The sequence below is a fragment of the Gavialis gangeticus genome, unplaced genomic scaffold (genome assembly GCF_001723915.1).
Source record: "Gavialis gangeticus isolate Ggan-Ray unplaced genomic scaffold, GavGan_comp1, whole genome shotgun sequence".
NCBI lineage: Eukaryota > Metazoa > Chordata > Crocodylia > Gavialidae > Gavialis > Gavialis gangeticus.
In genome coordinates this window covers 40,599,728-40,612,028 of record NW_017729024.1, presented here as the reverse complement: position 1 = coordinate 40,612,028, position 12,301 = coordinate 40,599,728, and the positions used below count along the sequence as shown (strand labels likewise).

General features: G+C 43.2%; 1 protein-coding gene across 2 annotated transcripts in view; it reads right to left on the bottom strand.

The window, feature by feature from the left end:
* Nucleotides 1-893: 893 nt before the first annotated feature.
* Nucleotides 894-12,301, bottom strand: part of MOB3B (MOB kinase activator 3B) — a 137,735-nt gene continuing 126,327 nt past the window's right edge. Inside the window, exons 3-4 of one of the 2 annotated variants that reach the window (XR_002097289.1) lie at nt 8,286-8,408; nt 894-2,076 (exon numbers count right to left, since the gene is read on the bottom strand). Coding sequence is in view for 1 of the 2 variants with exons in the window: in XM_019517032.1 (XP_019372577.1) it covers nt 2,047-2,076 (30 nt within the window). In the remaining variant the exon portion in view is untranslated. The remainder of the gene's footprint in view (nt 2,077-8,285; nt 8,409-12,301) is intronic. The other variant, XM_019517032.1, reaches the window with a different exon arrangement.

Sequence of the window (12,301 nt, the reverse complement as noted above, 5' to 3'; positions counted from 1 at the left end):
CAGCAGAGCTGGCCCCTCCCCTCTGCTCCCAGGCTGTAGCTCCAGCACAGATTGCATGCTGCACCCCTTTCCCCTCACCACTCCCTGCTAAGCAGGAATTCCTCCCTCCCCTCTGCCTTGCTGAGGAGGTGTCTGGGTATTATCTAGCAGACCACATGCTGGTCCTTGCTGAATCAACAGGTAGAATCAACAAGCAGACTCTAGAGGTAGCTGGTAATATTTCTCTGTTGTTTTCTTAATGGGGTGATAAACACTGAGTTAGGGGTAATAAGCACTGTTATCAATTCCCTGCTGGACTAATCAGAGCATCCTGCCAGGGTCTGGCCATGCCCCCCATCACTCAGTGCTGTGGAAGGGATGGGAGGGCTGTTCTAATGCCCCCTAGCTTCTAGCCTGAGCCACTGCACACATGTGCCTGCATGTCTGAGATGTTTACAAACCAGTTCAGCCTAGCCAAGTTAGACTAACATGCAAAGATTGAATCAATTCAGGCTCAGGTGTTCTGAATGTCTGTCCCTAGCCACAGTATCCAGGAAGTGTGGCACTGCAGGAAACTGTACCACATCTGGAAGGTCCTGAAGCCACATTACCTGGGAAGACTTTTAACTTTATGTCATGCCGTTGGCCATGACTCTGGAAAAAAATCTTTTTTCCCCCTACATTCTTTCTGTCAAATACAAGGTGCATGCTTTATTTTGGGGGCATGGTGGATGTCAGAAAATACAGTAAGCTCACATATGCTTGCTGTTCTTTAGTGACAGCTATATTTCAGTTTAGCACAACTCATTGCTGGTACCCCATTACTGTGAAATTCATTTCCAATATGATCTCAGAATTAAAGACTGTTAAAATCATTCAGGTGGATTGGGAATAGATGGATATCAGGGAAAAGGTTCAAGAACTGTCCCGGAAAGTATTATCTTTATTATACAATAAAAGGGCTGTGCAAAATTCCTTAGAAGGCACAGAATACATGGGACTATACTACTTGTTTTCCGTTTGTTCAACTCTGTCCCTGGAGACCCTCCTTCAGTAGAAACTATTTCAAATATTCAGAAAGAGCCCTGTGGCAGCAGTCACATGTTACCTAAGTGAATGAGATGTTGTTATCAGTGGTTTAAAATCAGACTGTACACTGAAAATGACATACTGGACTTTTCTAGTAATGTCATACCCTGTGGCCCTGATGTAACCTTCATACCAATGATCATCTTAAATTTACACCATATGAGGGACATCCTCACCTTGAAAGACAGAAGTGTGTGCATATGTGTGGAGGGGGAGGTAGTGGTGGGGGTAGGGAGGAATAAAAATAGGGCAGGGGAAAAATGAAGGGGATTTTAAACCCTAGAGTGAGCCCACTGAAGTTACCTTGGATTTCTATGGAGGTGAGAATCTGCCCTGCTGTTATCTCATTGAGAGTCAAAATGAAAAAAGAAGCAAAAAAACCCAAACAAAAAAAACCACAGGAAAATTCCATTCTGCCCGATCTCCTGGAGAAAACAGTTTCATTCCTACAGATGCCGAGGCATCTGGTATTGGGGAAGCTTTACCAACACGTTTTGGGTGGTGTGAAGAGACACAAAGTTCAATTACAAAACCTTGCTGGGGTTCTTCTTAATATTATGCCATACCTGGAAAGCAAAGTACATACAGAAAAACATTTTTAACTAATTATCATGTTCTTGTTCAAATTAAAAATGCACAGGTCAACCTAGAAACCTGATTTCCAGTAAAGCTTGAACAGTAGGAACATGGACTATCATTGTTTGTGACTGAAGAGTTCCTCCTCAATAATTCAGCAATTAAAAAAATGAAGTTAATGATCTCTCTTGGTAATCCATGTCACTCATAGGGAGTTTCTAGCAGCATTTTAGGGTTAAGAGCATAGATAATGGTGGGAAGCATCTGTGAAAGTAACCTTCTGTCCTCAACTTTCCTGCTAGTGGGATTTAACAGGCAGGTTCAGTCTGCGAAGGCTATCACATCCTCTAGCTCTGCAGGAAGGAGGAAATTGGATTTCTCTCATGTTCAATGGGTGGCTCTTTAGTGACACATCCTGGTTGTCATCTCCTTCTGTAAAACAAAAGAGGGAATTAAAAATCAAAGGTCACTGGCTTTACAATATGCACATAGTGCCTGCACATTTATGATTTCCACATCTCACATGCCAGCCATTGCCATGTGGCTTTGCATGTCACATATCTGCACTATTCTCTCTCATCTTCAAGGACAATGCACATAATTGGCAATTAGCATAAAATCTTTTATCATTTCTGACAACTTTAATACTGTATTAATTCCAAAACTGTGCCTGCTAAATGTTGCTTCATCCCCCATAAAAAAGATAAATTACTTGCAAGTATCCTCTCTGGTTGTGAAGCAAAAAGGACTTTTAAGTTAATGTAAAAAATGGGATTCCGTCTTTGTCACTGAATGTAAGACTAGAGGAAAAAGTTCCAATTATGAAATGCAGTTACACACCCCTAAAAGTGGTAAATCTTCTCTAGAGTTGGACTTGATTGCAGTTTGGATCCAAAATTCAATTTGGAAACCTTCCCAACTGCAATTTTCCACCTGGAATTTGGTTTAGTCCATTATATGGCTGTATTTAAGCTATGAAGTTTGGATCTGGAATGGAAGGTGTACAGCCAGCTCTTGATTCTGTAGTTTGGGATGAAAATATTTTTGACTTTACAGAGCACCTTTCCTTTTTAAATGCTTTACAATACAATACAACAGTACCATTCTGCAAACTGTTCCTTCCCTGCAGTGTATATGCTATTACGAACAGTCCCACTGATGTCAAGACACTGACATCTCTGCTGTGCTGTGCACGGACACTGACCTGAGGGGAGCTACTGCTCATAAGAGTAAGCTGTAGATCACACTTGCAACAGCAGGCTGGACATAACACCAAAAAAAGACTGGTAGGTGGAAGGTGGTTTCCAACTGACACAAAACAGACTACAGTGGGAAGACAAGCAAAGTGATGAGCCTATTACTTATTAAAGGGACTCATTCAAATTGCCATGGGACCATCAGTGTCTGTGCAGAGTGCACTTAGGGTCTCAGTTTTTAAAGCTTTCATTCAAACCTTCATGCCATCCCCAAAGACAGGTCATTTTAGTGGGGAGCCAAAATACACAGATTATATGTCGGTTAATCCCCCTGTAATACATGAAAGGTTGAGCTAACACCTTTAACACTAACTCATGGAGTTCAGGGGGCTTTTGTTATTCCAAAGAGGGAGCTCTGCTCATTCATTATCCTCTCAGGCCTGGACATTTTAATGGTACTCTTGATTATACACATGGAACAAGGCATTTAAGTTGTCATGTGGCAAGGGATACTGGAGAGAGCACAGTTACATATTAAAAAATACAGATTAATTGTATACAGAATTAAATAAAATTCCTGAAATTTAAATCTACCACATCAACTACAACCAATGAAATTATCAGCCATGTTGGGAAAATGGAGGACTTAGGGTTTGGGAACAAGCTGGGGAGTCTCAATTGTAGGTCTGTGTCTCGTGGTGCTTACTGACTGCTCCAACAAGGAAGCATCCAGGAAGTGCTGAAGCAGTTTTACCAAGCAATCATATCATACCTAGCAGTTTAAGCAAGGAGGCCAACAATTAAGATTCACAAAATATGAAGAGCTGTGGGTCAGGGCTCAAGCACATAGACATTTTCACTGCCTGTTGCAAATAATCTGTGAATAAGCAGTAGACTATTTCACATCATATATTGATTCACTTAATAAAATTGGAACAACAGCGAACTTGCTACACAGGCAACTGTCTGTCCAGGTCAGGATGGCAACTGCAGCAACCCCAGCCTTGTACTTATGGCTTTTGTTTGTTCTTTTTTTGAAAACATATTTTAAGCATCTAATATTTGTTTCCTTTCATATCAGCAAGTTTCACTGTCCAAAAATGGGAGCTCCATAAAATTAGCAGGGGCCCTTCAGATCTTCCTTGGAACCTGCATGGAACTAACTGCAAGTGAACACAGCCTGCTATCACATGAATCTGGATTGCTTCCCTTCCTGTTTTGTGGAAAGCATCTACAAAGGACAGGTCAGCACTGGGAGCTGTGGGGAACAGAAGTGTTGAAGCAAGAGGTATTCATGCAGATTCCACGTAGCACTTGGACAACCCAAGGATTGCCATCCTGATATGAACCACATGAATGACCTCCCAAACCAGAAAAAGTGTCGCCAGGTTAATGCGGGCTGGGCACGCAGCAGCAAGCTCTCCCAAAAGGCAGAACTTATTGGCATGTACCCAGCACAGCATTAAGGTGAGCACAATACTTCTGGGTCAAAAGCTAGGGGCATCTGGATGGGCAGGCTGCATCTCAATATGGTGCCCTTTAGTGCCAGATGAGGATAGTTCAGATGTACCTGCAGATAAGTGGTTCTCAACTTTGTTAGACTCCAGGCCCCCCCTCAGAACATGCTAGCTCTTAGCTTTCATTCATTTTGTGACTATGCAGATAATTCAGAAAGACCACAACAGGGCAGAAATGAATTTGATTCCTATTTGAAATTTCTGAGTTTGTCTTGTGAATTATGTGCAGGTGTTACACACCTAACTGCTAATATTTTGCTGCACCTTTTAAAGGATCTCATGGTACCTAAACGATAACCTGTACTTACTGGCTGCAATTGTATCACCTGATATCAGAAAAAAGGAAGCAAGCGAAAAATAAAGATCACGGCAGATGGAAGACCCCAGACATCCATTCTGTGGTCACACAGAAGGCACTAAATGACTTAAAGCATGAAAGAGTTCTGTGACCAGTGTTGTGCCCTTGGGCAAGATGGCTGACAGGGCATGGCTGAAGTTATGGAAGGAAACATTATCTATCAGATGCTCTGAAATGGACCTGGAACCCCAGAAGGACCTTCCCAGAGGGGCTGATACAGATCGGTCAACATGGCAATGCCTGAACTGCCCGAGCAAGCAAAGTGTAAGATCAAAAAACAAACATGATCAAATGGAGCTGCTCTAAATGACACAAATACATGCGAGTGTGGTGAACAATGAACCATGAAGCAGCTGCTCATTTGCAGACTCCTTGATGAGACCTGTATGAAGGAGGACCTCACTGTAGTGCACGATTCTACCCCTAACCCTAACCCCCCGCTCGCAGCATCCCAACCCCCGCACACCGCTGCCTCCGTCTCCACCTCTGCCTCCAAGGAGGAAGGGGGCAGGGTGAGGCCAGCAGAGCTGGTCTTGCCCCACCCCCGTCCCCTTTTCTGTCCAGTCTGCTGCCGCCGCCTCTGGTGGGCAGGGAGGCCCTGCTCCGTCCCCTGGGTCCCCACCATGGTGGTGCTCCACCACCTCCTGTCCAAATGCTGCATTCACACTCTGAATGGTTGTTTCCATCAGCCAATCAGAGTGCGAATAAAGTGGTAAGGACAGACAGACAGACTACAGCTTTTATAATATTAGAATAATGCCCTTTGCTCCATATCGCTTACTGGAAGAAACCTTTAGGATTTGAAGGGAAAGCAACTTGAACTTTTACCTTAAAACCATCATACAGCACCAGTTACTTGTGGGGAAAATCAGAAGGTATCTGAAGTACAGAGGTGTTCAGCTGACTTTGAATTTCACTAGCAAAAAGTGATCAGAATTTACAAAATCTGCTTTTCCAGACAAAAGTATTGATGGACGAATGTAAGATTTTTTTTTGGCAGGGGGCGCTTGTGATATCTCTTATTAAACCAACTGTATAGTTGAGAGAAATGTTAGACAAACTGTCAATTACAAAATGCTCTTTTTCAGGTCAGGAGTGAATGGGCCAGTCAAAGGGCTTACACACTTTTACTGACCTTTTCAGGCCCATCTGCATTCTGAATCATCTCCACTGTGTGGCACCAAACTTATTGAGAATAAATGTGGAGAGCAGATTCGAGAACTTCATTTTTCCATTTGTACGGCATCCTCCTCTAACAATCTTCCATGTACAGACATGCAGCCATGCGCTCTTAGAGAAAAAAGACTAGTAAACAACTTCTTTGTAGTTTATTGCTGCAATGTCACTGCTTTCTTTCTAATCCTGGCAAGTGGTGTCTTCTCAATGGAAAAACTGGGAGTTAATGTGCAGCAGAGCTGTGTTAACCTCTACAGGCTCTTAATGCAGGTATCTGGAGCCTATACACCATAGTGGTGGTTTCCTTAGAATCAAAATAGATGAGACAGATAAAACATTACCTCTCCTCTCTACAGCTGCTACTGCCCAACTATTAGGGAAGTCAGCTAGAAGCCATTTATCTTCTTTAGGAGGCTGTCAGGTTGTTGTGCAGAAGCAGAGAAAGTCAATGGGTGTCACAGATCTGCCCATTCTGCGTCTCTGGGATTAGAGGGAGGCAAACTCCACCCTCCCAAGTACAATAATGAGCAGGCAAAGCCACAAACTGGTACTCAGTTTCCTGCTTCCTACTTGAGAAAATTCTGAACTCAGATACAATAGGGATGAGTTCATTAGAAACACGAGGTAGACAAGGGGGGTGGGGTCTAGAAGAGCCTGATTTTATACACACTACATCTGGTAAAAGTTTTTAAGCTACTTGCCACATTAGTGCTTCCACAGAGTGAAGCTATGAATGGTTCATTGCCAAAATATTCACTCTGAGCCTGCATTTGCCACCTCTTAAATGTTTGCTGAAGCTAAATTTACCCTTTATATTAATGAAAAAAAAACTTTTGTGGCATTATAAAGTACATAGTGTTTTGCCTGCTTCTTTTGATGGTCCTATCCATTTTCTACCTCTTCCCTACCCCACTCCTAGCAGTCCTGCAACTGGTTCTGCAGATCTCTCCTTGCCAGTTCACCCCTATTTAAATGTCTGTCTGTTCTAAGTCCTGTTTGGCATTGGTGTTAGAAATGTTTGCAGGAGTCAGACATCCAGAAAACGATTCTGGGTCTGATAACATCATTATCACTGAAACAGAGAAGCCATTTCTAAATGGACACACATTGTTATCACCAGTGAACAGCAGAGACATGGAGAGAAACAAGCAGGGCTACATTCAGTCTGTGCACGCAAAGGCATAGGTTTTTATCAACTTCCACTGACCCTGGTGATAACAACAATTAAAGTTAACTGAGATATTTCCTTAGAGAAGCTGGAGTAAACTAGTCTGTATTCCAAGAAGAGAGAGATATGCACAGATACAGACTTATTTTGTTGTATTTTTTTTTTCTTACAGGAATTTACAACAGGGAATCAAAATAAACAGGAAATGGTTTCTAAAACAGAAATCCAAATGCTTATGAACCAGGCAAAATATATTAGCTTCAGTCAAGATTCGATGGGGCTTTTAGGGGATGATCAAGAGGTTGTGCAACAGCAATCTGACTCGAGACAAATTGTTGCAAGACTCAGACAGGATATTCTGTTTGGAAATCATTAAAGCCCTTCTCTGGCACTTTAAAGAGCAGGCTATTTTTTTCCTCACCAAATAATCTCTCAGATAATGGTTTTCAAGAAGCAACAGAATGATCCATCCTTAAGGGTTCTAACAAACTTCTGGCCACATACAAACATTCAGTGGCTGCTTTCCCAGGAGAAAAAACCACAAGTGTACAGATGTTCAGGATTTCTCTCCCAAAGCAAAAATGACCATTCCAAGAGGAAAATAACCTGGGAACAACCAGGGTTAAATCCCTCCCAGGAGTTTCTCCTGGGACAGCAAATATCTATACAATTTACCCTGCTGAGAGAAATCGCAGCACAGTCTTTCAGCATCCCAGGGCGTTTTGCCCCTGCCCCTGAGATTGTGTTGCTTGGGATGGACTCTACTACTTCAGCTGAGCAAGAAGCAGAACAACCCCCCCCACCTCCTTTAAAATCCCACATTGTGCTGCAAGGAGTCACCAGCTGACCCTGATCGGTCTGGTAAGAAGAAGAATTCTCCCAGGTCATCTGAACACGTGTAACACAGCGCTAGGCATCAGGCAGTCTAAAGCCAAATCTCAGTCTAAATCACTGAAAAATCTCAGTGGCCCAAAGGAGATTTTGGCCCCTCTTATTCCAACAATACAATGAAAACTTATATGTAACTGCTATTAAAATAAATTAGAGCCTACCTCCTCTCAAGTTTGGTGGCAGAATAAACTCTTTAGTCTTTATTCTAGAAAGCTATTTTAACTGAAATGCAAAGGGTTGTGGGAACATTCTTGACTAGTAGCACCTGTTACAGGAAAAGGGGGTATAAGAAAGTTGAAGCCTAACGACATGCAGAAAATCAATTTACTGACTACCTCTTCTAATGGAGAGGAGGGAGTGCAGGAACTGCTGACTCTGGTCTGTGGTACTATGGTCTTGAGCCCCAACTGGGAATGAAAAGATATAACAGCTGCACAAAGAGACTAGACACACACACACTACACACACAAGAGAGAGAGAAAAGAGAGAGAGAAAAATGATTTCTTAAATATATTAAAGCTTATTCTTTTACTTAATCCCCTACCCCCCAAGGCTAGTTAGTGGAGCTATTCAGTCCAGAAACCTGGGTTTAACTCCATTTGCTGTGGCTTTGCAATCCCCTTTGAAAAAGCAACTACAGAGTATTAACCGCTTATCAGTATATGGCCAATGCATCAAGAGCCATTACTTCACTTGGTGCTAAATGAAAGAATTAACTCAAAAACTGATGGCAGAAAAGACTTCTCCTTTAAAGCAGCAGCATAGAGCAGAAATGGAAACTGAGTCTAGACCAGTTTGACTGCCCATGCATCAGGCTGGGAGTGGTATTTAACATAGAACTAATTTGCAACTATTAACAAATCCTTTCTTCTTCTCTGTCAAATTATTCTAACGCTTTCTAGTTTGCTGGAGATATTCTAGAAGACAATTCCTCTAACCCCAGAAGTCACAGCACAGCCAATGGTATTTGTGATGTCACAAAAGGATGCATTCTTAGAGATTTTTTGGGAAGTGCCAAAATAACTCCACAGACAAGACCTCCTCGTCTCTAATCCCCTCCCCACTTTTAAAGAATAAGTTAATCAATCTTTATTTCATTTCTTTGATTGTCTTCTCCTCCCCTTTCCACATCTGTGTGGTAAATACACTCAGCATATAACTCAACTCAAGTTTCATTTTTTGCTTCCCTGTTCACATTCTATTTCAAATAAAGCAAGAAAAGAAAGAAAGAAACCTAACAGCTTTCTGAGTTTGTGAGGAGATCAAGAGTTTCAGTGTTTCTAAAGGGACAAAATCATTTTTGTGAAAATTTCTCTGAAGCCCTGCTCTCCAGAAGAACAGCTCATCAGGGGAAGCTAGGGTCTGGCATTACTGTTGTGGTGCTCTGGTTAAAAGCTTTGTTCTTTAGAGAACACAGTTTCTGTTGCTGGGTGAATCACACAAGGGGTAGGCAAAACATCAGGAATGACATGCTACACATCCAGAAATTACACATTTTTGTGCATGTGTAATTTTCCACATAAAACATATGACTGCGCATAATTGGATAAAATCTCATGCAATTCCCTGGGGTTTAGCTGGTGACTGGAAAGGGAAACTCCTGCTTCAAGGAAAGGCGGATGGGTGTGTGTGTGGGGTTTGTGGGTGGGGGTGGGCACCCCCACCATGCCCCCCACCCCATTGTGCCCAGCTCCTGCCAGTGGCGGCAGCCACTGGTGGTGGGCCCTCAGGGTGCTCCTGGCTGAGGAGGCAGAGCCCCTGGTGGTGCACAGCCATAAGCCCCATGTGCTGGCACAGAGCCAGCCTGGTTTGGCCCAAACGCACTCGCCAGCAGACTGAACTGGACTGGCTCCATGCCACCACATGCGGCCCCCAGGATTTGTTGGAGCTGTGTGTCGCCAGGTACTCTGTCTGATGTGGCCAGGAGCACCCTGAAGGCCTGCTGGCAGCAGGGGCTGTGTGCAGCAGGGGGCATGTGGCAGGGAAGCCCACACCCACCCACAAATCCCACACACTCCCCCACAAACCCTGCACACTTCCATACCCACACCCGCCTAGAAACCTCCCACAGACACCCATGCCCCCCACACCTTGACAACCCCCCACACACCTGATACTCGCCATCCAACCACACCCCACGCACACAAATATCTGAATGAATATCTAAAGTAGGTTCAAATAGTGTTATATTTAGTTTAATTTGAAAAATAAATGTAATTAATTTAGCATAATTTTGAGGGTTTTTGTGCATAATATTGAATTTTCCTGTGCATAATTCCCTGGGGTATAACTTGCTATGAGCTTCACTCAACCCACATATTTGAAGGAGGCATGCATGTTCATTTTGTCCTATGAGGGAGCAGATGGGAATCTGAGCAAAATACCAGGAATAATCCAGGAAGATGGTGATGTTTTATAATATCACAGGAAAAAATAAAAAACAAAACAAAGAAGAAAAACCTCCTTCAGGTACACTGGGAATGCCACATAGAGCGCTGACAGATGTGATAGTCTGTGCGTAACTGACCACTGAAAGTGCTCTACTCCTGTGCACTGACAGAAGCACATGGCTGCAGAACGCTTTAAAAATGCCTGATAGTGCAATAATCTGAACCCTCATTGCATGCATCAGGGTTCTAATTAACGTCTGTCAGCGTGGCCAGAAGCAGGGCTCAGCTGATGCAGCCCAGCATTGCTCCACCTGCTGTCTTCAGAATGGGAGGGGGGGGAAGGGAGAGAAGTGAATGCAGGCTGGGGGATCCCATCCACCCCATCCTCACACACACCAGAATAGCTGGGAAAACCTCAGACCGATCCCACTCTCCTGCCTTCCCTGAGAAAGAATGGGGGCTTGGAGGGCAGTTGGGGCTGGGGGCCAGTTGCTATTGAAATGCATCCTCTCTTCCTGGATCAGTTTCAAAGGGTTGCTGCTCACATACCCCACAATCCAACAGTGAACTCTGTTGGATTGGGAGTGTCAGTCTAATTTATAGCACTTCCTGTAAAGTGTCATGCGTTTGACTGGGGAGCTGCATGTCTGTCAGCACCCACAGAGTCTAATACTTGGTTCAGCCCATTTCAGCTTCACAACCATAATAAATCCAAAATATCTATTTTGGATCTGCTAGCACCAACAGAGAGATTGCTTGCCATGCTTTCCCCTTCGATTATACTATAATCCCTAGAAAAACTAAACAGCAAATTACTGCCCTTCACTAGCTACCCTGGCTCAGCTCCAAAAAGGATATTAAGAAGCAACAAAAGCTTCTCAGCATATGTATGCTATTAGGAATAGGAAGGAGTAGGCACAAAAAATTATGTTTTTCCTCCAGAGTCTATGCAAGGGTCCATGAAGATGGGGAGGTGGGAAGATAAGAGCCACTGCTGGCATCTGTATCATACAGTATGTTGATGCCAGCACTGGCTGAAACTCAGAAGAGACTTTTTACAAGGTGCAGCAATACTTGCTCCCACCTACAGAGTGATTTAATGACTTTAAAAAATTACAAAATGTCATTAACAGTCAACCATCCTGGTATGATGTCACCACCCACTGCCACTCAGGAAAGGCCCATTCTACCCCATGGCTCCAGAAGAGTTTTCACATGGACCTACTGACAGCAGTAGAAACTACTGAAGTGCTCTGCAGGACTGTGTACAGAGATTATAAAGGCACATGTTCTCTTCAGCATGCTCTGTAGGTGTACTTTTGGAAAAACTAATTTTAAAGGGAAGGCCCACAGGTCCAGCAAGGGCCAAATATGAAACCGAGGGCTCAGCCATGTGCCCCTTAAGTCAGTGAGGAGCACTGTTATCAACTGCAGGAGGGACACGATATCAGATGCTACATGTTCATAGTACAAAGAAATGGTTTACATTTGCAGTACACAGATTTGTAAATGAGAATGGTTTCAAAGCAAAAATGGACTAAGTTATTGTGTTGCTGTTTTCTGTTTGAATACTTCTATGTTCATAAAGGGCAAGAAACCATCAAGTGAACAAAGCCCTTAGTGTCCTAGTCACAAAAACAAGCTGTTTACTAGGAAATTAAAGAAATCAAGAATGTCAAATTCCAGCATTGCACAACTACAGCCTCTATTTAGACTTCTAATTAACCATGATACCAATACTAAAACCAAATTTGGAACAACAGAATCATTTGCAAAAGTTCCCTCTTTCCTTTTCTGCACGAATGGTGACACACTGTTTTAGCTGATGAGAGCCACACCCTAATGTTATACTTACAAGGATCTTGCATGAAAATATACTCAAACCCTTTCCCATGACCTCTCAGGATTGTCTCTCTCCCAACAAGCTACAGTCAGACTGATCACTAACCAATACATCAGGG